This window comes from Schistocerca serialis, chromosome 3 (genome assembly GCF_023864345.2).
Source record: "Schistocerca serialis cubense isolate TAMUIC-IGC-003099 chromosome 3, iqSchSeri2.2, whole genome shotgun sequence".
NCBI lineage: Eukaryota > Metazoa > Arthropoda > Insecta > Orthoptera > Acrididae > Schistocerca > Schistocerca serialis.
Genome location: NC_064640.1, coordinates 282,002,621 through 282,014,651, shown reverse-complemented (window position 1 = coordinate 282,014,651; position 12,031 = coordinate 282,002,621). Strand labels below are relative to the sequence as shown.

The 12,031-nt window shown below is 45.8% G+C and overlaps 1 protein-coding gene across 1 annotated transcript in view; it reads right to left on the bottom strand.

Moving 5' to 3' along the window:
- Positions 1-6,730: 6,730 nt before the first annotated feature.
- LOC126470788 (glutamate receptor ionotropic, kainate 2-like) overlaps positions 6,731-12,031 on the bottom strand; it is a 269,284-nt gene continuing 263,983 nt past the window's right edge. The window contains exons 5-6 of the mRNA XM_050098798.1: positions 6,802-6,963; positions 6,731-6,739 (exon numbers count right to left, since the gene is read on the bottom strand). Of these exons, the coding sequence (XP_049954755.1) occupies positions 6,731-6,739; positions 6,802-6,963 (171 nt within the window). The remainder of the gene's footprint in view (positions 6,740-6,801; positions 6,964-12,031) is intronic.

Here is a 12,031-nt window from a genome sequence, read left to right as displayed (position 1 = left end):
CTCAACATCGGACGCTGTTCACCCCCCCCCCCCCTCCCGCCTTTATATACCCTACAGGCCCGATAACAACACTGAACATGAACAGCACTATAAAACTCTACGGCCGTTATACCTATCGAGGAGAAATGCACATCTATTCATTTAAACACCCACCGACGGTGTGTACACGTACGAAGTCACATTGACATCCGACAACGCTTTCTGGCCGCTTGACTTTTTTGTGAGACAGTGTTCTAGCAGCGTACGTATTGGCTAGTTCCATGGCAAAATAGTTTTGGCTCATATGGTCCCACTATAAGGTAAAAATAAAAGGCGAAGGTGGATTGTTACTATAACATTGGAATATCTATCCTTTACAGGGTAGGTGTCATACAATGCTCCACCCACCTTGAAGAAATGCCAGCGTGTATCAATACTATAGATTATGACATATGTCTTTTCACTTTCGTAGCATCGCTAAGTTCGCTTACCTCTCGTCATCTAAAGCTGTCTCGTTGATCTTGTCCCTATTGGGTTCTCCGTTTAGGCGAAGGATTCGACGAGCAAACACCAAACCATACTGAACGAAAAGTGTGAGGTCATCCACATGAGTGCTAAAAGGAATTCGTTAAACTTCGGTTACACGGTAAATCAGTCAGATCTAAAAGCCGTAAATTCAACTACATACCTAGGTATTACAATTACGAACAACTTAAATTGGAAGGAACTCATAGAGAATGTTGGGGAAGGCTAACCAAAGACTTCGTTTTATTGGCAGGACACTCCGAAAATGTAACACATCTACTAAGGAGACTGCCTACACTACGCTTGTCCGTCCTCTTTTAGAATACTGCTGCGCTGCGTGGGATCCTTACCAGATAGGACTGACGGAATACATCGAAAAAGTTCAAAGACGTGCAGCACGTTTTGTATTATCGCGAAGTATGGGAGAGCGTGTCACTGAAATGATAGAGGATTTGGGCTGGACATTATTAAAAGAAAGGCGTTCTTCGTTGCGATGGAATCTTCTCACGAAGTTCCAATCACCAACTTTCTCCTCAGAATGCGAAACTATTTTGTTGACACCGACCCACGTAGGGAGAAACGATCACTACGATAAAATAGGGGAAATCAGAGCTCGTACGGAAAGATATGAGTGTGCGTTCTTTCCGCGCGCTATACGAGATTGGAATAATAGAGAATTGTGAAGGTGGTTCGATGAACCCTCTTCCAGGCACCTAAATGTGATTTGCAGAGTATCCATGTACATATAGATGTAGAACTGATGTGGCGGTGGCGAAGAAAATACAGTGCTATGAAACAGAGTTACCGAAACATAGGATGCCACTTGGTTTTTATTCATTGACGTTTAGCGGAAATCAAGAAACGCAACTAAACGAGTGATTATGTTCATCGTTACTTCAAATTCGACGGAAACTAACTATGAACACCGGAACAGGACACAATTTAATGATTCAAAGTATTACAAGATATCCAAAATTTCACACCACTGTTCACCAAGGCATTGATATAAAGCTTGTAGCGAGTGTTAAACAAAAATGTTTTCCAAGCCACTGTTGATTGCGACGACTAATTGTCGCCATCGTATTCCACTTGATCAGCCCGACGCGTGTTGCCCGATCGTAAACGGTAGAAGACTGGTGATAGTTACGGGAACAGTCTGGCGCCTGTTAAAATGTTGTTCTCTTTTACGGTTTTCAAAATGGTTCAAATGGCTCTGAGCACTATGGGACTCAACATCTGAGGTCATCTTGTGATAAGATTACATAGTCATGTACAGTGAAGAGCTCTGTACAAATTTTGGAAAACCATCTTCAATGTTCAAAAGAATCAGGACAGACACGAAAACGGTGGATTCACTTCATAGAAATGATTGAGCTTATTTGAATGTTTGTTAGAGCTGAGAGGAGTGGGAACTTTCTCCTTCACCTTCACTGTGTCCATCAAATGCTCCCATTTTCTGCGGATGTGTTCACTTAAACTATGGTAAATCTACACGTGTTTATGTGCAAGACTTGCTGGAACTTTTCAGCTCAGTGAGCCCAAAAAACAATTTGTTCATTAATTGTGGTTGTTTCACCATCCGACATACTGAAAAGTTTTGGTCTGGAGTGACATGACCATCGAATAGGTTTTGATGAGATTCTTGAGTAGCATTGGTGGATTGACCGGACGCACATCAATAACAGCAGCAACTATTATTGCAACTGAAATGCAGGAGGATCTGCAGCGAATTGACGCATGGTGCAGGGAATGGTAATTGAATCTCAATGTAGACAAGTGTAATGTGCTGCGAATACATAGAAAAATAGATCTTTTATCATTTACTACAAAATAGGTCAGCAACTGGAAGCGGTTAATTCCATAAATTATCTGGGAGTACACATTAGGAGTGATTTAAAATGGAATTATCATATAAAGTTGATCATCGGTAAAGCAGATGCCAGACTGAGATTCGTTGGAAGAATCCTAAGGAAATGCAATCCGAAAACAAAGGAAGTAGGTTACAGTACGCTTGTTTGCCCACTGCTTGAATACTGCTCAGCAGTGTGGGATCCGTACCGGATAGGGTTGATAGAAGAGATAGAGAAGATCCAACGGAGAGCAGCACGCTTCATTACAGGATCATTTAATAATCGCAAAAGCGTTACGGAGATGATAGATAAACTCCAGTGGAAGACTCAGCAGGAGAGACGCTCACTAGCTCGGTACGGGCTTTTGTTAAAGATTCGAGAACATACCTTCACCGAAGAGTCAAGCAGTATATTGCTCCCTCCTACGTATATCTCACAAAGAGACCTTGAGGATAAAATCAGAGAGATTAGAGCCCACACAGAAGCATATCGACAATCCTTCTTTCCACGAACAATACGAGACTGGAATAGAAGGGAGAACCGATAGAGTTACTCAGAGTACCCTCCGCCACACACCGTCAGGTGGCTTGCGGAGTATGGATGTAGATGTAGATGTAGATGTATTCTTAGAACTACTTAAACCTAACTAACCTAAGGACATCACATACATCCATGCCCGAAGCAGGATTCGAACCTGCGATCGTAGTAGCAGCGCGGTTCCGGACTGAAACGCCTAAAACCACTCGGTCACAGCGGCCGGCGAACTTAAAAAAAAATAGATAAATTCGAGACCAGCATCCACACGGCAATACTACTCCAACAAAATAGGTACATTGGTAATGTCGGGCAAGTCGTCGCCTTCATTCAGTATACACATAAGGAAATACACTTTCACATACGTTACGATATTATTTTTTATTTGAGATGTACTATTCCAGAATTAAATTGAAATTAGACCCAATTCCCCTGTTCTGACCAAGGTTTCCTGAGGGCTTCCCTTGGTTGTAAGGCAAATGCTGGAACTCCCAACTGGGACTCCCTCTGCCCCTTTACCTTTATTAAACTGAGAAGTTGTTAGTCGAACAACCCGCTCTACATTTAGGAATTGCAAATGAGAAATACTGAAAAAAATCAATACGAAAATCATTTTCCATTAGTAAATGGACGAGAAGTATTAGTGTGTAAGCCCGTAGATGTACACTATCTCTTAAAATGTATTTGGATACATTTTGGTGGACACTAGTATGGGGTGTGTCCACCCTTAGCCTTTATGGCAGCTTTAGCTCTGCTGGGTAAACTATCAAGGAGGTGTCTGAATGTCTGTGACGGAACGTCTGCCCATTCGTCACCAAGGGACAAAACCAGAGACGGTAGTGATGTTTGATGCTGAGTTCTGGTGCGAGGTCGACGTTCTAGCTCATCCCTAAGCAGTTCCATTGGGTTCCATGGAATTTTGGTAGGCCAGGCCATTTCTGGAATGTTACTATTAACAAACTATTGCGTCAGAGGTTTGGTTTATGACGGGTCCAATGATATGCTGATACAGGTAATCATAATCTCTGCTGTGTTCCTCTACTGTAAGCAGAAGTGCTGTAAAATACATTCTTATCCTCCCACATTTAGCGTTTTCTTAAGAGCAGTAAGGGATCCAGAGCACAGCCACGAAAACACCCACAAACCGTAACACCAACTCCTCTGTACTACGCAGTACGCATGATGGCAGGAAACGTTATCAGGCATTCGGCCAACCAAAACGCTTCCACTGGATTGCCACAGGTTACAGAGTGACTCACAATACAAATCAATCGTTTCCAGTCATCGACTGCACAGTGGCGATGCTCTTTACACTACCTCAAGTGTCGCTTTGCATTGACTGTAAAAGTGTGGCTTATGGGAAGCTGCTCGACTACTGCACTCGATTCTTTTAACTCCTAAAGCCGAGTCATTGCGCCACCTGCAGTGCTGGTAGCGCTTCTTAATACACGATTTATTTCTTCTGCTGCTTTCGTGCGACTTTTTATAACCACTGTCCGCAAGAATTGAAATGTCGCGGATGGATTTTGTACTCAGGTGACATCTAAATCTACATCTAATTACATACTCCGCAATCCGCCATACGGTGTGTGGCGGAGGGTACCTCGTACCACAACCAGCATCTTCTCTCCCTGTTCCACTGCCAAACAGAACGAGGGAAAAATGACTGCCTATATGACTCTGTACGAGAGCTAATCTCTCTTATCTTATCTTTGTGGTCTTTCCGCGAAATGTAAGTTGGCGGCAGCAAAATTGTACTGCAGTCAGCCTCAAATGCTGATTCTCTAAATTTCCTCGGTAGCGATTCACGAAAAGAACGCCTCCTTTCTTTTAGAGACTCCCACCCGAGTTCCTGAAGCATTTCCGTAACACTCGCGTGATGATCAAACCTACCAGTAACAAATCTAGCAGCCCGCCTCTGAATTGCTTCTATGTCCTCCCTCAATCCGACCTGATAGGGATCCCAAACGCTCGAGCAGTACTCAAGAATAGGTCGTATTAGTGTTTTATAAGCGGTCTCCTTTACAGATGAACCACATATTCCCTTCCAATGACTTGTCCACGTTCGAAGCCACTGGCATCTCCTGACCGACCCATCTTGCTGTTGCTCCTTCTATACTGACAGCACAACACAGCCCGCCTCCTATTATACTGGCAGGCCCGTCTATTGTCACATCAGGTGATCAATCCACATTACATAGGGGTGTCCGTCTACTTTTCAACAGATAGTATACAGGGTGTTACAAAAAGGTACGGCCAAACTTTCAAGAAACATTCCTCACACACAAAGAAAGAAAATATGTTACGTGGACATGTGTCCGGAAACGCTTACTTTCCATGTTAGAGCTCATTTTATTACTTCTCTTCAAATCACATTAATCATGGAATGGAAACACACAGCAACAGAACGTACCAGCGTGACTTCAAACACTTTGTTACAGGAAATGTTCAAAATGTCCTCCGTTAGCGAGGATACATGCATCCACCCTCCGTCGCATGGAATCCCTGATACGCTGATGCAGCCCTGGGGAATGGCGTATTGTATCACAGCCGTCCACAATACGAGCACGAAGAGTCTCTACATTTGGTACCGGGGTTGCGTAGACGAGAGGTTTCAAATGCCCCCATAAATGAAAGTCAAGAGGGTTGAGGTCAGGAAAGCGTGGAGGCCATGGAATTGGTCCGCCTCTGCCAATACATCGGTCACCGAATCTGTTGTTGAGAAGCGTACGAACACTTCCACTGAAATGTGCAGGAGCTCCATCGTGCATGAACCACATGTTGTGTCGTACTTGTAAAGGCACGTGTTCTAGCAGCACAGGTAGAGTATCCCGTATGAAATCATGATAACGTGCTCCAGTGAGCGTAGGTGGAAGAACATGGGGCCCAATCGAGACATCGCCAACAATGCCTGCCCAAACGTTCACAGAAAATCTGTGTTGATGACGTGATTGCACAATTGCGTGTTGATTCTCGTCAGCCCACACATGTTGATTGTGAAAATTTACAATTTGATCACGTTCGAATGAAGCCTCATCCGTAAAGACAACATTTGCACTGAAATGAGGATTGACACATTGTTGGATGAACCATTCGCAGAAGTGTACCCGTGGAGGCCAATCAGCTGCTGATAGTGCCTGCACACGCTGTACATGGTACGGAAACAACTGGTTCTCCCGTAGCACTCTCCATACAGTGACGTGGTCAACGTTACCTTGTACAGCAGCAACTTCTCTGACGCTGACATTAGGGTTATCGTCAACTGCACGAAGAATTGCCTCGTCCGTTGCAGGTGTCCTCGTCGTTCTAGGTCTTCCCCAGTCGCGAGTCATAGGCTGGAATGTTCCGTGCTCCCTAAGACGGCGATCAATTGCTTCGAACGTCTTCCTGTCGAGACACCTTCGTTCTGGAAATCTGTCTCGATACAAACGTACCGCGCCACGGCTATTGCCCCGTGCTAATCCATACATCAAACGGGCATCTGCCAACTCCGCATTTGTAAACATTGCACTAACTGTAAAACCACGTTCGTGATGAACACTAACCTGTTGATGCTACGTACTGATGTGCTTGATGCTAGTACTGTAGAGCAATTAATCGCATGTCAACACAAGCACCGAAGTCAGCATTACCTTCCTTCAATTGGGTCAACTGGCGGTGAATCGAGGAAGTACAGTACACACTGACGAAACTAAAATGAGCTCTAACACGGAAATTAAGCGTTTCCGGACACATGTCCACATAACATATTTTCTTTCTTTGTGTGTGAGGAATGTTTCCTGAAAGTTTGGCGGTACCTTTTTGTAACACCCTTTAGAGCCCGGAAGCTCGTCACGATTTGTTCAATCACACTGCTGCGAGACCGTGCATTGATACAGGGAATGAAGTACATAGTGAGATGTGAAGCTGTAACTGGCCTGTGGTCGCCGTCAGGGGAGAGCTGCCGCAGGGCGAGCGGCGGGTGGCCGCGGTCCCGCGCCTCGAGCAGGTCGCGGAGCCTGCGAAGCGCGTCGTCGCCCTCGTACAGTAGCGCGTACGATCTCCAGCCCAGCGCCCTCACCACATCGGCCAGCGCCTGTCCCACAAACACACACAAGGTTGTTACCACTGCGCATTTATCAGAATTAATCCTATGATTTACACGCAGTTTCAAAAAGACTCATTCGATTTCAGAAGAATATGTCTTCTAGATGGCTGAAGAAAGCAACTGGGGTTCGACACGCTAGGATAGCCGAGCGCGCTAACGCGATGCTTCCTGGACTCTGGTAGGAGCGCCGGCCCCGGATCGAATCCGGCCGGCGGATTAACGACGAAGCCCGGTTTGCCGGCCAGCCTGGATGCGGTTTTTAGGCGGTTTTCCACATCCCGCTAGGTGAATACCGGGCTTGTCCCCACGTTCCGCCTCCGTTACACGCATCGCAGACATTTGAAACGCGTCCGCACTATTTCACGATTTACACTAGACGCAGACAGTTGGGGCACACTGATTCCGTCGTGGGGGGTACGGGGTGGCGGCAGGAAGGGCATCTGGCCATCCCTCAAACTAACATTGCCAAGTCCGCTGTAACCACGCCGACCCTGCGATCGGTGCGGGACTCTGGCGTAAGCGAAAGAAAGAAAATAAAAAAGAAGAAAGAAACTGGGGTTCATTTTAATTTATACATAGACTAAAAAAGTAAAGGAAAGAACCATGAGATTCTAAAAGTGTATATGATTCACATGAATACATGTACAAGTTTAGGATACCTTTTTCAATTAGTAATTGACAGTTTCAAAGTTTCACTTCAGCTTTCACAGATATTCAGTGTGCCCTTATCCTGATGCACGACAAAAACCCAGACAATATGAATCTCGTCTCATATTTTTTCCAACATGTCTGCTACTGCTATTGCAATGTGGCTTCGCAGTTTGCCCAAACTTACTCGAAGAGGAGGAGTGTGAAGTCTTTTACAGACCCTCATCACAACAGAACGTCACAAGCCGTGTGATCGGACGAACGTGGAGGCCAATGGTGATATGCGAGATTCATAAGCCACTTAAACCCAATCAATCTTATGAAATATTATTACAATCTTCGGCATGCTATCGTAGTTGTGGAAAAAAAACCTATCGCTAACATAACAGGTACATGGTTCCAATAACCGTATTTTCCGCAAAAATAAATCTTTTTGTAGCGTAGTGACTTTGTCAAAGACGAAACGCACGTGGCAGGGCCACTGCATCTGCCCAGACCAGTCATCACTAGAAAGGATGAGAGAGTAACAAAATTTGTCTTTTAATTCTGATCACAGATTCGAACTCGAAATAAAATTTCGAGTAGAATGACACCTAACTCAGACCTTTCGATTAATTAATTAACAGTTCATCAAATCTGATTATTGAATTGATGTTATCAAATTAATTTTCCCAACTCCACACACACTATCGAGGTATTGCCTATATAGAGGACTGTCGGTTGGAGGGGGTCGGAGAAATTTAACATTCCTCGTTTAATTAATATAGAAAACGCACAAGATGGGGAAATCTACCTTGGTTTTCTGGCCGTTAATTCGATCTGTCGTGAAGCCACGCGGTGGTGGAGGCACAGACAGTTCAAATGGTTCAAATGGCTCTGAGCACTGTGGGACTTAACTTCTGAGGTCATCAGTCCCCTAGATCTTAGAACTACTTAAACCTAACTAACCTAAGGACATCACACACACCCATGCCCGAGGCAAGGATTCGAACCTGCGACCGTAGCGGTCGCGCGGTTCCAGACTGTAGCGCCTAGAACCGCTCGGCCACACCGGCCGGCCACCGACAGTTCCCCCGCTTTCAGAGAACTCACGCCAGTACAGGTCACCCAACTTGAGGGCCGGAACTCACCCACTCCAGGCACCCAGTATAGCGGCAACAGTTGCACCTCTCACCCCTGTTAGTAGGTTACAAGGACCTTTTCGTATACAGCGGAGGTGCACCGTAGTTCATAGACCGAACCTTTAAATAAGCTGTGGAGCATCTCTCCACCCCCATGCCGTTGCAGTTTTAGGGGTGTCATCATCGCGAGGTTTAGTGTACGACAGTTACCGCCATTTAGTGGCTAGTGCTCCCATTAACGTGGAAGCAGCCTAGGTTAGTCATCCACGAACCACTAGTGATGTTTACAGTTACTAAGTACATCGCAGTTGCAGTGGTTGCGACTGTACTACCGCTACGTCTGCGGGCGAGATACTGGCGCTACAGATAGACAAGTTTAAGATGTTATGGCCGACCCCTGTCACTTTCCTCGAAATCGTGACCAATGGTTAGTTTCTTCTGTAATAGCGATACCGTTATTTCACTTATGTGCTCTCTCTGTGGACTGGTCTTTATTCTGAATAAAGTTTTGTTGTGTGAACATGTGTACTTTCAACTTGTCCTACAGCAAGTAAGTCTATTGCTCGCCAGCGGCTACATTCTGTAAGTGATAATTTACGAAAACTTGTGACAGGCCTACCTCTCATGTACGTGTTCATTTTGATTGTATGATTTTCCAGATTATCCCGCCTTGCATTGTGTGTAGCTTCCCTAATGGCCCTGCTGTAAAGCAGTTCCTTACTAGTGTTGAAGCACCCGTTGTGAGGAATGAAGTCCGATACCTGGGACAGAATATCCGCAAGTGAGTGATCTGCTAGGGAACAATGTTAGTTAGTGCTTCTTTGCTAATCTGCTACAGTTAGAGCCACCAACACACAAAGGCTAGATTTTCTCTCGCGAATCGACGGAAAACGCACTAAACTCTTGAGAGCCGGTCTCGTTCTCGACTACGTTACGTTGCTGCAACTGCATGTTTCTCATGTTTTACGGTTCACTTTACCGCTTAAATGGAAGGTAATCTCATCACTGGACATCAAACACGAAAAGCGATTACTACCTTCTCCCAGAATTATTTCACTAAGTTTTCCACCTTGCTGTTTCCCACAATAATGAAGGACTTGCTGCAACTTAATCCCCAATGGTTTGAAAGACAAAAGTCACCGAATAGCACGTGATACTGGCGCATCATGAATTGCGAAACCTCGGCTGACACGACGCGCAGATATTTGTGGACTGTTTGTAAACCTCACTTTACTATGCTCAACGTCTGAAACGAGCAGAATGGGGCGACCACCAGACTTCCCCTTACATTAACAACTTGAAACTGCACGTGTCATCGTCGCATCCTGTGACGTGCAGAAGACTGAGTGCCGTACTCACGACTATAGCTACGCGGCACAGATGTAACTGAAGTTCACCTGTTCAAACGGATACGAGAAACGCCTATTGTTGCTGGGTTATCGCCATACCGGCTCGTCGCACATTGGATAATTAACAAGCAAGCGATCTAAATCCAACTGCACCGGTTACCTAACACTAGCGTCAAGGTAAGCTTTTCATTTCTAATGAAATCGAAATTTAACCAGAATTTCTATTTCAATTCATATAGAAAAAGAAATGGCTCTGAGCACTATGGGACTCAACATCTTAAGTCATGAGTCCCCTAGAACTTAGAACTACTTAAACCTAACTAACCTAAGGACATCACACACATCCATGCCCGAGGCAGGATTCGAACCTGCAACCGTAGCAGTCGCGCGGCTCCGGACTGCGCGCCTAGAACATTCATATAGAAGGTACAGTAATTTGAAATTGGATGAATCTTATTTAAACATACTGTACAATATAATTCCAGAGGTGAAATGTAAAATGAACGAAACATTCCGATCTGTAGCACTGGTGCACTGAGATTAGGTCCGAAAGTCTCCGTCTGTGCCTGAGAGGACCACAAGGCGCCCCGAAGCACAGTTGGAGAAGTTAGAGTGGCGGAACAATCCTCGCTGCAGGTGTTGTCCAGTAACCCATTGTACAAGGTGGGGGTCATGAAAACAGGCTGACAAAATGCACGGTACCGTCACATTAATGTGACTCTAGTCAGTCTTCAACGTCAACTTGCAATAACCACTCACAAACGGTAGGTGGCAGCACTTGCAGTGAAGGATATACACGGGTTGGATCAATATTATTGACAACACTTCCTTAACATGAAAGATATGCGTCACACGGCATGCCTGCTGTCTGTAGCTGTTGAGGTGGTCAGTTGAAGTAGTCCCCTGAGCAGCGATGGCTGCGTTTGCGTCAGTCGCTGTGTGTACCGTCTGGCAGTGCGAGAGGCCAGTTCAAGCGCCCCAACAGCGTGTTAAGGAAACACGAACAGCGCGCCTGGACCAAGGTTAAAGTGGCCTGTGGTGCCGGCCGCTGTGGCCGAGCGGTTCTAGGCGCTTCAGTCCCGAACCGCGCTGCTGCTACGGTCGCAGGTTCTAATCCTGCGCCGGCCGCAGTGGACGTGCGGTTCTAGGCGCTACAGTTTGGAGCCGAGCGACCGCTACGGTCGCAGGTTCGAATCCTGCCTCGGGGATGGATGTGTGTGATGTCCTCAGGTTAGTTAGGTTTAAGTAGTTCTAAGTTATAGGGGACTGATGACCTCAGAAGTTAAGTCCCATAGTGCTCAGAGCCATTTGAACCATTTGAATCCTGCCTCGGGCATGGATGTGTGTGATGTCCTTAGGTTAGATAGGTTTAAGTAGTTCTAAGAATACGGGACTGATGACCTCAGATGTTAAGTCCCATAGTGCTCAGAGCCATTTGAACCATTTTTTTGGCCTGTGGTCAGAGCGCTCAACAATGTTTCCTAGTGGCACTGCATCCCATCATCCTTCATAACAGTGCACTACGCCACACGGCGACCCCCGTGCAGGAGTTCCTGCATGCGTGGTGGTGTCAGATACTGGAACATACACCGTCTTCACCCGATACGCGTCCGTGCGATTACGACCTGTTCGCGCTACAGCAGAAGACAAGACATCATCCGTGCCATAGGGCGGTCCTTGCGAGATATCGATTGAGATGGATTCGCTGGCGGTGTACGACGCCTTCCATGTGTGCGGGGATGGAGATTATACTGAGAGCAAAATTGTTAAGGCTTTCGTGGCCACTTCTACTTCCATGGTAAATGTTAAAGTAGAAAAGGACAAGAAACTGCCATTTCTAGATGTGCTGGTCACAAGGGACGGCGAAAACCTGGGACACAGCGTGTATCGAAAACCGACAAACACGGACCGATACCTGCACAAACTGTCAAACCACCA